Genomic DNA, 12863 nt, shown 5'->3' on the forward strand with positions numbered 1-12863 from the left:
CAGTGTCTCACTACCCTTATGGTGAAGAACTTCCTCCTGATGTCTAATCTGTATCTCCCCTCCTCCAGCTTGGATACATTCCCCTTAGTCCTACATCACTACCTGACATCCTACAAAGGCCCTCCCCAGTATCCTTGCAGGCCCCCTTCAGATATTGGAAGGCCACAATAAGGTCTTCTCAGAGCCTTCTCTTTTCCAAACAGCTTCTTTTTCTGAGATGCAGGTCTTCTGCAACTGCCAAATTGAGAGAACACCCTTAAAAGAGGAGAAGTGTCAGCAGTTACATTGAACCCAGTTAAGAGTAATGCTGGTTTGAATTTCCTATTCCTAATTTGAAATTCATTTAGTGCTTCCACCACTCTTTGAAATCAAGCACAGCACATTAGACTCATGGTGAAATTCTATGTTGCCAGGCACTCTTTGAAACCTAACACTACACCCTAAGCAAAGTAACATCCTACCCTGTCAGGGGAATTAAGAACAGGTCCTGCTTCTGTTTGCAAGGCACAGATTACAGGCTAATACCTCAAACAGTAGACTGAACTATATTTTTAATTAATTTCTTTTAGTTAAGCTTTTATGGCTTTAAGTTTTTGCTTTGAGAATTTAATTTTTAAAAAAAATAAATCTGTATTTGTGTAAAGGCTCAAAGCAACCATAAGTGGTGCTGGATTAAGTTAGCTTTGGTTTGGAGAAAGACTCCATCCAGCGTATTTGTAGCTTTCCGTGTGTTATGTTCTTATTTAAACTGGTGACTGTCATTAATGCAGCGAGTCAGATTGCTCTAGCATAGTACAGAAATGAAGACAAAATGTTAAACAGAGAAGAATGTGCTGTAGGTATCATCTATCACATCTGAGTATCAACTCAGCAAACCACAGAATGGTGACAGACTATAGGCCTAGGGACAACCAGGAAGATCAAAATAAGATGTTTGCTTTGAAGCCTGTTATCCTCCTCTCCCATCAAGCTTTTCCTCTCATCTAAAATGCAGCCATGGATTTGCTCCTCAGGTTTAAGAAATCACACATGATCGAGCTTTTTTTTAACCAGTAAAGTAACTGTAGCAAACCACAGGCAAGCGACATGAAATACAGATTGATGGTATCACTCTGTCACTCCACCTCTTTATTGTGGCCATATGAAATGCAGAAACATTTGATCTTCCTGCTTTGAAACCAAGAAAAGCACACCTGAAACAAACAGCAGCCTTCAGGCTTCTTCATATCACACAACGTGAAACCAGCAAATGCTGCTTTATAAAGCTCTCTGCTTTGTAAATCTAGCCTCAAATAATGGCCTTGAAACAAACTTGTACAAACGTGCTCAGGTGGCCCAGAAGGCCAAGAGCATCCTGGCCTGGATCAGCAATAGTGTGGCCACTAGGACTAGGGAAGTGATCATGCCCCTGTGCTTGGCATTGCTGAGGCTGCACCTTGAGTACTGGGGTTCGGTTTTGGGGCCCTCGCTACAAGAAGGACATTGAGGGGTTGGAGTGAAGCTGGTGAAGGGTCTGGAGAACAGGGCTGGCGAGGAGCAGCTCAGAAAACTGGGATAGCTTAGTCTGGAGAATAGGAGGCTGAGGGGAATCCTCATTGGTCTCTACAACTCCCTGAAAGGAGGTCAGAGTGAGGTGGGGGTTGGTCTCTTCTTAGTATCAGGTGATTGAAGAAGAGGAAATAGCCTGAAGGTGCCAGAGAAGGTTGTCCCAAACCTGGACAACAGTGTGCACTTGTAGCCCAGAAAACCAATTGTATCCTGGGCTGCATCAAGGAAAGCATAGCCAGCAGGTCGAAGGATGTGATTCTCCCACTCTACTCCACTCTGGTGAGACCACACCTGGAGCACTGTGACCGGTTCTGGAGGCCCTGTTACAGGAAGGATCTGGAGGTGCTGGAACATGCCCAGAGAAGGGCCATGAGGACGATCAGAGGCTGGAGCTCCTCTGCTATGGAGACAGACTGACTTGCTGGTGTTGTTCAAGTTGGAGAAGAGAAGGCTCCAAGAAGACCTAATTGTGGCCTGAAGGAGGCCTACAAGAGAGCTGAGGAGGGACTTTTTGGGGTGTCAGGGAGTGACAGGACTGGGGGGAACAGAGCAAAACTGTAAGTGTGTAGATTCAGATTGGATGTTAGGAAGAAGTTCTTTCCTAAGCGGGTGGTGAGACAATAGAACAGGTTGCCCAGGGAGGTGGTAGAAGCCTCATCCCTGGAGGTTTTTAGGGTCAGGCTGGATGTGGCTCTGAGCAACCTGATCTAGTGTGAGGTGTCCCTGTCCATTGCAGGAGGGGTTGGAACTAGATGATCTTTGAATTCTCTTCTAAGGCTGACAATCCTGTGATGCTTTAATAACCATTCCTCCTTCTGGGACACAGCTGGCCTGACACAGAACTGAAGCAGTACCACACTACTGCTATATGTCACAAGCCAGTGCAGCCTTTTGTGCATTTAGAAGTCAGCTCAGCAAGACCATTAAGTTGTGGCACAATGAAAACACACTGCTGATGCAAATGCTGCCTCTCAACCTAGAACAAAGCAGCAAACTGCTGTGCTGTGTTCAGTCTGTGAATAGCTGTACTCTAAGAAGAAACAGTTCATCCACTACACTCTAGGCTGCATGATCTACTTCTACTGCTGCAAAGAATTTACCAGAAAAGCAACGTTTTCACCCTGACTTGCATAAGGTTGCCTTTTTTCCTTTTTTCTATTTTCTGTATTTTACTTACTTCTTTAGGTTGGAGAAGAGGAGCCCAAGGAGTGACCTCATCCATGTTTATAAAGATGTGAAGGGAAGTGGCAGGAGGCTGTGCTCAGTGATATCCAAATATAGGACAAGGGGCAATGGGTGCAAGCTGGAGCAGAGGAGGTTCCACAGGAACACTTGGAAAAACTTTTTCACTGTGAGGGTGGCAGAGCCCTGGAGCAGGCTGCCTAGAGAGGTGGAGGCTCCTTCTCTGGAGACATTCCAAACCTGCCTGGATGTCTCTCTGTGTGACCTACTCTATGTGATCCTCCTCTGGCAGGGGGTTGGACTGATGACCTTCCATACCCTAACATTCTGTGATTCTGTAATTTGGCTAAGCTTTCAGCAGGCATTTCTCCATATTTTTACTATGCCACTTTGCTCCAGCAGCAAAAAGAAGTATCTCCATTAGTGCCTGCAGAGCATTCTCATTTTTTTATAGATTTAAAATGGACACATTCAGCTTATGACTATTTCCAGTACTACACTATCCAATGGGACAAAAAAACCCAATTGTTTTTATTGTTGATTTTCTCAACGGACACTCTGAGGGCCAGTTATTGTAAGCTCTACCACATGGGAGAGAAAGAACCAGATCTCTGACAAATTACCATGTCAGAAGAGATAAAGCAGCTTATGCCTACAGTAGTCTGATGACTGATGTCAACACTGGATGGAACCCAGCTTGGATTAGCCTTCGTCTGCATTAAGTGACTGTTCCTGGGCTGGCAGAAATGCAAGCAACTGTTGATCTCTAACACATTAGCTTTGCATCAAAATATGAAAACACCAAACAGGAAAAGAAACAAATAAATAAATAAATAGCCAAGCCCCTATTTCAAATTGCAACATAAGCTTTGGGGGTCAACTTACCCAGAGCTGCAAGTCTGCCACTCAAGTTACATACCTTAGACTAGTCAGCCAGTGCAAAATTAACCCTTTCAAGTACAGGGATACAGATTTGTTAGCTCTGTTGCATTTTTAAAGCTGACTGTTTTCCACTCTGGCACTAGCTCAGCCACAATGCACTATAATTAAGGAAGTGACAGTGTGTGTTTGGAAACATACTAGGAGACTTCAAAAGACACTTTTAAGCTTAAAGGTGAAATTCCATACAAATACTCACTTTTCCCTTCTGGTTTTCTCTAGCTTGTCTTTCAAAATCATGATCTCCTTTTTGAGGGCAAGTTGCTGGCTCTCTGCATCCCGCAGTTCTTTCTTCAGGCTTTTGACTTCATTAGCGTGCATTATTTCACGTTTAGATAGCTCCTCCTCATAGAAAACACTTTTCTTTTCCAGGTCTGCCTTTAATTTGGTGATCTCTTGCTGGTGTTCTATGCTGCTTACCCCAGGTGAGCGACCAATCTGTTTTTGCTAAAGGAAACAGCCCCCAGTTAGCACTCACTGCTGAAAATGATGCTTAAGACAATATTCCTAACTGTATGTCTAGAAAACAACTCACTACAGACTAGAGTTAACAACATCTATCTCCATTTTTTCGTCAAAGTATGTTAGAGCATAAATCTGAGCTGTGATTTATAGACAGGAATCATTTTCAAGGCATTAAAATTCAATCATCACTTTAAGCACCTCTGGCCACATTCTGACTCCACTGACAAGCAGTGACCATAGATTTATGGAATCAGAGAACAGTCGGCATCGGAAGGGACCTCCAAAGGTCATTTAATCCAACCCCCTCTGCAGCCGGCAGGGGCATCCTCAACTAGATCAGGCTGCCCAGAGCCCTGTCAAGCCTCACTTGGAATATCTCCATGGATGGGGCCCCAACCACGTTCATTTTCCTGGACACCACCACGATGCACCCTCACATTAACATTCAGCATCAGCTACGGTGATGAAATGACAATACCCTTTTGTCCTACATCTGAAAGCAATCAAAGAGATCCAAGTCCTAGCTGCCTAGTAAGCTTGCAGGTGTTAATATCAAACCAGACTAACCTTCAGGCCTTCTACTTCGCTTTCCAACTGCTTAGAGTACTGTTCACTTCTCTCCCGCAATTTCCTGTCTTTGGATGCCTCAGCAGCTGCGGCTTCAGCTTGGACTTCCAGCTACAAAAGCACACAGGTTGTTAATTGGCAGGATTCTGCCGAGGTGGGGTTGTCTTGCTCAAAATCTACTGATGGCTTTCACCATAAGAGGTAAATCTTCAGCACTCAACAGAACAATTCAGATTCTTAAGGCAAACAAAATGAGTACTGTTTGAAAGAGCAATCAAAGAGCGAAAGATTTACAGGGAACAACAACATTGCTTTTGTCAGAAAACTTGACAGGCAACTACAAGTTCATAGGTTCTAAACAGTCTTCTCACCACTTACTTCTTTTTTAAGTCTCTCTGTTCTGCGTAACTCTTGCCTTAAACTTTCTACTTTTTGCATCACCACTTCCATTTCTTCCTCCTTATCTCGGAGCTGGCGGGCAAGCTTTTGTTTTTGAGAGTGCAAATCTGTCAGCCGCTCGTTCATCTCTGAGAACTCCTGCATTGCCAATTTCCGCTGGCTGTGTGCATCTTTCAGCTCTTTGGCTTGGGATTTTAATCTGTCACTAGACTCTGCCAGTTCCTACAGTTTAAAAAAAGAATTCAGTAATAAACCTAGAAAGCTTCAAGGCCAATTTCTGTCTTTGGATGCACATCTAACACCTTTCTTCCAGAGCGAACAGAAACTACATTTATTCATTTCTTTTCATGAATGCATCTCCCCAACACAGACTGCATGCCTCTGTAAACAAGGAATGAGGCCAACTTTTACACTGCTCAAGTTAGTGAAACTGGATAAACATAAACCAAGCAGGCATTTACTCCGTTATTACAGGTTAAACATAAAAGGCTTTCAAGCATTTGCATTAAAATGTACAAAGACTTTGCTTTCTTAATTAAAAAGTGGCATTAGCACAGTTTTTCAAGAACTACTTATACAAATAAGCACAGTACTTGTCTCAACTGCTAAATGACTTTTAAAAGCTTTTGCACCAACTGAATGGAAAATTCCGCTCTCTGAAAGCTGACCTGCAATGGTGTGTATGATTTCCACACACTCCACCATAATATCAAACATTACAGAAAGCATCAGGCAACAAAATGCTCTCCTGATAGAATGTAGTAATAATCAGTGTTCTATTAAAAAAACCCAGATGAAAAAACACTGCTGATGCTGTGGTAACTCCCCAGCACAATACCTTCACAAAGCCTGCTCTGTCTTAGATCTGTGCTACTAGGCTAGGAATGAGGCACCACGACAGTTTGAAATGGTTTAATAATGCTCAAACACACTGGAGCAGAACAAAGAAGCAAATCTGAGGAAGAAAAAGAAAAATCTGAGGATGGAAAGAGGAGGGGCAGGGAGAACTACTATTTGGCCTTGTTGACATCTATACAAATGCAGAAGCATTTTCTAAGGTTGTTAAAACCAGGTCCTAATCACTACAAATTGCAGTTTTAGAAGATGGATGGCCTTTCTTGGACAAAGTGGCAGCTTTCAAGGTTTTAAGAGCCATAAATGTTAAGAGAAACAGTGTTAAATACAGTAGGTCCATCAACAATGAGTGAGGACTCTAAACTACCAGGCCAGTGTAATCATGGTGAGAACACAGGCTAATGTATTTCTCACCTGACTACAGCTTGATTTAATCAGGAATACAAAATAAAAAGAGCCAGGAAAGACAGCATGTTAGAAATAAGAAAAGAAGGAATCTGGGAGACAGAGAAGAAGAAATCAAAAGTCAGGATATCCTTGAAGTGGAGTTATTTCAAATTGGTTTTCAATCTTCATTTATTTTTCACATCTCTCTTCTGGAAACCCTTTTGTGACACAGCTTTAATACCATATTCTTATCTTTCTTTTTCTGCTACAGTCTCACCCATACTCCACATTAACTTAGTTGTCTGGAATAGTTCTCCTCTACTCTGTCTTCTAACAATTACTATTATCACCTTAATCTGAGTGAGAAAACCTTTGCAGCCACCCTCCAATTTGGCTCATGGAGTTATTCAGTGTCCAGCAGTCATACATACAACGTGTTAAACAATGTCCTTGTCTTCAAAAGAGGCAGAAAGCAAAGTGGGTCATGCTACACATTTCTTATCTGCTCATTAATTTTACACTTGAAAGTTATTTTGGGGAAAATGAACAAAAATAAAACAGTCTTTAGGGTTTAGGAGAATTGCTGACAAAATGCTTTTACCTTATTAAGATCTTCCCTCTCTTGCTTCAGCGTTCTGACCTGTTTCTCAAAAGCCTTTATTTGTCTGGAAGCATCATCCAACTCCCTCCTTGCAGTGCTGGCCTCCTCAAGTTGCTGTTCTAGCTGACCAGAATCTAGAAAAAGCAGCAGACTTCTAAATATGTTAAGGAAAAAACATTATTCTAGAAAAGCAGTGTCTAGGGACTCAAAAGTTTGTTCAGCATTTGTTCTGGTTTCCATTTGATCACAAAATATTGCAATTCTGATCTGGTTTAGTAGAGATTCACAAATTGCATTAGGCTGGAAGGGACCCTCAAAGGTCATCTTGTCCAATCCCACTGCAGTGAGAAGGGACACAGGGAGTAAGTTGTTTTAACTGCCATCATCTGCTTTTAAAGGAACAGAATAAAAGGTCACTGTTTGCTGCCAAACAACATAGGAAATGAGAACAACAACTCTTCACACCCTAACATTGATGCACTTTAGACAATAATCTGTGCTTTACCATCATCTATACATTTGACACTGTCATGTCATAAATAATGCATCTTTTATCACACTGTAATTAGAAACAGCCTCCATCCTCACCCAAATTTCCCCTAGAAAGAAACAGTAACAACCCCCACAGCCACTCAGGAGCTGGGAAGCCTTCTCCAGCTGATACACTTTAAGAACTTCAGATAATTTTGCTTCTTTCTGGTGTGAAAACCACTTGGGTGTTTATGTGATCTGCTTTATTACTCCTATAAATGCAGGGGAAGTGTTACAGTCAGTTTCTTACCAACTGGCAGTTACACAGTGACTACATGTCTAGGCAGCAGCTAAATGCCCACACAGAAATACACTCAAAGGCTACAAAGTCAAAACCTGAAATTCAGAATACATGAAAATATCAGCTGAAAATTTCTAGCCAGTGGATGTTTTTTTCCCCTCTTCCAGTCTTTCCCATAAAACTGAGAATTTAAACCATATGAAAAGAGGTTAATGAAGGAATCAGTAAAAGGTTTTGGACAGAAGTGGCCTCCAAATCTTATGCAGTCCAATCCCCCTGCAGTCAGCAGGGACATTCTCCACTAGATCAGGTTGCTCAGAGCTTTGTTGAGCCTAACTTTGAGTATCTTAGGGGGCAGGACCTCAACTACCTCCCTGGGCAGCGTGTTCCAGTGTTTCACCACCCTCATGGTGCAGAACTTGTTCCTACCATCCAATCTAAATCTACTCTTCTTTAGTTTGAAGCCATTGCTCCTCATCCTATCATTGCAGGCCTCTGTAAACAGTCTCTCTGCATCCTTCTTGTAGGCCCCCTTCAGGTACTACTGGAAGGTCACTATTGGGTCTCCCCAAAGCCTTCTCTTCTCCAGGCTATACAAGCCCAGCTCCCTCAGCCTGTCCTCGTAACTGAGGTGCTGCAGGCCCTTGTCATTTTGGTGGCCCCTCCTCTGGACTCACTCCACCAGTTTCATGTTCCTCCTGTGTTGAGGGCTCCATAGCTGGACACAGCACTCCAGGTGATGTCTCACCAGACCAGAGGGGCAGAATCACCTAACTTGACCTGCTGGCCACACTTCTTTTGATGCAGCCCAGGGTGCCATTGGCCATGGGTAGGGACACCTCCCACAGGATCAGGCTGCTCAAGGTTTCATCCAACCTGGCCTTGAACACCTCCAGGGAGGGGACATCCACCATCTCCCTGTTTCAGTGTCTCACTACCCTCACTGTAAAGAATTTCTTCCTAATCTCCAGTCTCAATCTGTTCCCTCATCCTATCACTACAAGCCCTTGGAATAAGTCTCTTCCTGGCTTTCATGTTTTACAAGCAAATGAATACCATTAGCTTATACCCAGAGAAATAGTCACTATTGTTTTAATTCATTGGTTCAAAAATTTAAAAGAATGCATTTCAGTAAGAGCTGTAGCTCAAAGCCAGAAATTCTTAACTGCCTCTCTTATGTAGTCTGCTCTGAAGTCACCAGCAATAAGAAAAGTTTACACATGGCTCTGCTGAGCCAAGATAAATCTCTCTTCCGTGCATGAAATACTTTGTTCCACAGCTCTGTTTTCTTCTTCCATCGTTGCCCTTTACATATTTGGCCATATTAAAGATTCCTCAAAGTTTTCTCCTATGTAACTTTGGGAACAAGTAATTCTAACTTTGACCTTAAAAATTGAAAGCATATGCTCCCTTGTCATTTCCTGGAAAAGTAGAGAGAGAGGAAAAATGCGTTATTTTTTTTTCTGAGGTCTCCCTGGTGACACCCCTGAATTTGATATTGTTTTGTGCTCAGTTTTTTATTACCTTTTTCAGCAGGTGTTTACTCTGACACCTCCAGAAGAGGCAGTAAAACAGGTTGAAGAACATAAACAAAAGCTAGTTGTGACTATATGTGCAGTAAATGGTAATTTCCATCTAAACACTCTTCTTGTTGCTAACATTTTAGTTAATATATGCAAACACTCCCTGTAGGATGTTATTACATTACATTTAATTGCCCAAGAGATGAGCCCAAAACATAAAGTTCACCTCTGCACTTGAATTGAACATTCTTAAGGTTCATAGAATATACATAGAATACATAGAGTAAACCAGGTTGGAAGAGACCTTCAAGATCATCGCGTCCAACCCATCAACCAATCCAACACCACCTAAACAACTAACCCATGGCACCAAGCACCCCATCAAGTCTCCTCCTGAACACCTTCAATGACGGCGACTCCACCACCTCCCCCGGCAGCCCATTCCAATGGGCAATCACTCTCTCTCTGTATAGAACCTTTTCCTAACATCCAACCTAAACCTCCCCTGGCGCAGCCTGAGACTGTGTCTTCTTGTTCTGGTACTGGCCGCCTGGGAGAAGAGACCAACATCCGTCTGTCTACAACCTCCCTTCAGGTAGTTGTAGAGAGCAATAAGGTCACCCCTGAGTCTCCTCTTCTCCAGGCTAAGCAACCCCAGCTCCCTCAGCCTCTCCTCGTAGGGCTTGTGTTCCAAACCCCTCACCAACTTTGTTGCTCTTCTCTGGACACGCTCCAGCAAGTCAACCTCCTTCCTAAACTGAGGGGCCCAGAACTGGACACAGTACTCGAGGTGCGGCCTAACCAGTGCAGTGTACAGGGGCACAATAATCTCCCTGCTCCTGCTGGCCACACTGTTCCTGATGCAGGTCAGGATGCCATTGGCCCTCTTGGCTGCCTGGGCACACTGCAGGCTCATGTTCAGCCTACCATCGACCAGCACCCCCAGGTCCCTCTCTACCTGGCTGCTCTCCAGCCACTCTGACCCCAGCCTGTAGCTCTGCATGGGGTTGTTGTGGCCAATGTGCAGAACCCGGCACTTGGATATGTTCATCAGATTTACTTTGGAAATGTAGATACTTTACAGTCCCAGAAAACTTGCAAGTAACTCCCCTAAATTTGAGTCATTCAGACCTAAACACCATTTGGGTCATGCCTGTATTCTGGCATTAATTTGGCTATAAAATCTACCTCACCAAAACACCCCATAAGATCAAGCAAATACAACATCCTCTTCTCTCAGTTTTATCAAATTAGCTTGGCCAGCAGGAGCAGGAAAGTCATTCTGGCCAGTACTCAGCACTGGTTAGGCGACACCTTGAATATTGTGTCCAGTACTCAGTTCAGGAAAGATGTGGAGTTGCTGGAACGTATCCAGAGAAGGGCAACGAGGCTGGTGAGGGGTTTGGAGCACAGCCCTGTGAGGCGAGGCTGAGGGAGCTGGGGTTGCTTGGCCAGGAGAGGAGGAGGCTCAGGGGAGACCTTCTTGCTGTCTACAGCTACCCGAAGGGAGGTTGTAGCCAGGTGGGGGTTAGTCTCTTCTCGTAGGCAAACACCAACACAGAACAAGAAGACACAGTCTCAAGCTGTGCTGGGGAGGTTTAGGCTGGATGTTACGAAGATATTCTTCATAGAAAGAGAGATTGGCCATTGGAATGGGCTGCCCAGAGAGGTGGTGGAGTCACCATCACTGAGTGTTTAAAAAGAGACTGGATGAGCTGCTTGGTGCCATGGTTTAGTTGATTAGATGGTGTTGGGTGATAGGTTGGACTTGATGATCTCCAAGGTCTTTTCCCACCTGGTTAATTCTATTCTATTCTATTTTATTCTATTCTATTCTATGGACCCACTCCAGCAGTTCCACATCCCTCTTATACTGGGGGCCCTGGAACTGGATGCAGTGCTCCATGTGGGGTCTCACAAGAGCAGAATAGAGGGGGAGAATCCCTTCTGTTGTCCTGCTGGCCACTGCTTTTGATGCACTCCAAATCCTCCTCAACTGATCATATTATTCATTTCCAACCCAAAATCCAAAAAGCACACACCATGTGTAGGAATATATACACACACAAACACACACATATATATATATATACACACATACATATATGCACATATAAACTCAAGTTGCACCCAAGGAGGTTTAGGTTGGGTATTAGGAAAAAATTCAAACAGGCTGCCCAGGGAGGGGGTGGAGTCACCATCCCTGAAGGTGTTGAAGACATGTGTGGCCATGGCACTTTGGAACATAGTTTAGTGGGCATGGTGGTGTCAAGATCAGTGGTTGGACTCAAAGATCCTAGAGGTCTCTTCTCACCAAAACAATTCTATGACTCTATAAGTGTATACGCAGCATGACACAGAAAACTCTTAATGGATACTCATGGGAAAACCTTCTCAATGCTAACTGTTTTCCCCAGGCACTGACTTCTTTTAAATCTGAAAAGGGGTATCAGTTTTGTTGGGGAATATTCCCACACCCTTTTCTAGTATTTTTTTCATTACAAAAGAAAGAGAGCAATAACTTCAGCAAGGAACTAAAAACTGAGTTACAGCACAATATTCAAGGAGAAAACATAATTTAAAGCTGCTCCTCAAGCTTTCCTGTGAAGGGCTGGTCCCATTCAAAAGCTGTTCCTGTACACAGTGCTTTTCAGTGGTTCCAAAGAGCCAAAGGCAGAGCTGAGGGTTGTTGCAAACCAGAGGCTTCTGATGGCGTTGTCATTTTCCCCATGACACTAGCAAGTGGAAGGCCATTTGGCTGGAGAGATAATTCATCAAAACCTCTGTCCTGACATTGCACCAAGATGGCATTGCTCACATCAGTGATCCTCCCTGAGCTAGTTCAGCCATGTTCAAACCCAGAAATTATGCTAATGCTACCAACACAAAACTGCTGCATCATGCCAGAGCAGCTCTCTGACTGCCTGACAGACTTTTCTCAGTCTCCGCATTTTTAACAGCACATCATCTATGTGCTGCACACTGCAGTTCCTACACAGCATGCTTCAGCCTAGTAACGTAGCAGCAGATTCTAAACACACCAACTGAAATGCCTGGAAGTTATTCTTTCAAGTTATTCTTTCTGTGGGTGTCACTGCTGGCACTTGTGGCTTCAGGAACTGAATGAAGACTTTTCACAAATACAACCCAGAATAAATATTTTTTGTTTTGGTTTTGCTGTAGTTCCCTCCAACCTTTCTCCTGGCAGTTTTTTCCCTTGCTGCAGGTAAGATATGGACATAATACAGAAACCCATCTGGAAGATACTTGCATGTGAGTTTTCTCTCACATAACATGCAGACTTTTTCCTATTTCATTTGGCAAGAGAGATACACAGACTGGTTTCAGTTAGAAGGGACCTTAAAGATCATCTAGTTCCCACCCCTCTGCTGTGGGCAGAGACACCTTCTACTAGACCAGGTTGCTCAAGGCTCATCCAGTCTGGTCTTGAACACCTCCAGGAAGGGGATGTCCACAGCTTCCCTGGGCAACCTGTTCCAGTGTCTCACCACCCTCACTGGAAAGAATTTCTTCCTAATCTCCAGTCTAAATCTCTCCTCCTCAAGCTTCAGTCCATTCCCTCTCAACCTATCACTACAAGCCCTTGTAAAAAATCCCTTCCCAG

General features: G+C 43.7%; 1 protein-coding gene across 3 annotated transcripts in view; it reads right to left on the minus strand.

The window, feature by feature from the left end:
• CDC42BPA (CDC42 binding protein kinase alpha) overlaps nt 1–12863 on the minus strand; it is a 192699-nt gene that overhangs the window by 61952 nt on the left and 117884 nt on the right. For all 3 annotated transcript variants that reach the window (XM_054169969.1, XM_054169985.1, XM_054169978.1), the window contains exons 12-15: nt 6944–7077; nt 5080–5322; nt 4702–4812; nt 3869–4116 (exon numbers count right to left, since the gene is read on the minus strand). In XM_054169969.1, coding sequence (XP_054025944.1) covers nt 3869–4116; nt 4702–4812; nt 5080–5322; nt 6944–7077 — 736 coding nt within the window. The remainder of the gene's footprint in view (nt 1–3868; nt 4117–4701; nt 4813–5079; nt 5323–6943; nt 7078–12863) is intronic.

Source organism: Dryobates pubescens, chromosome 2, assembly GCF_014839835.1.
Source record: "Dryobates pubescens isolate bDryPub1 chromosome 2, bDryPub1.pri, whole genome shotgun sequence".
Lineage (NCBI taxonomy): Eukaryota > Metazoa > Chordata > Aves > Piciformes > Picidae > Dryobates > Dryobates pubescens.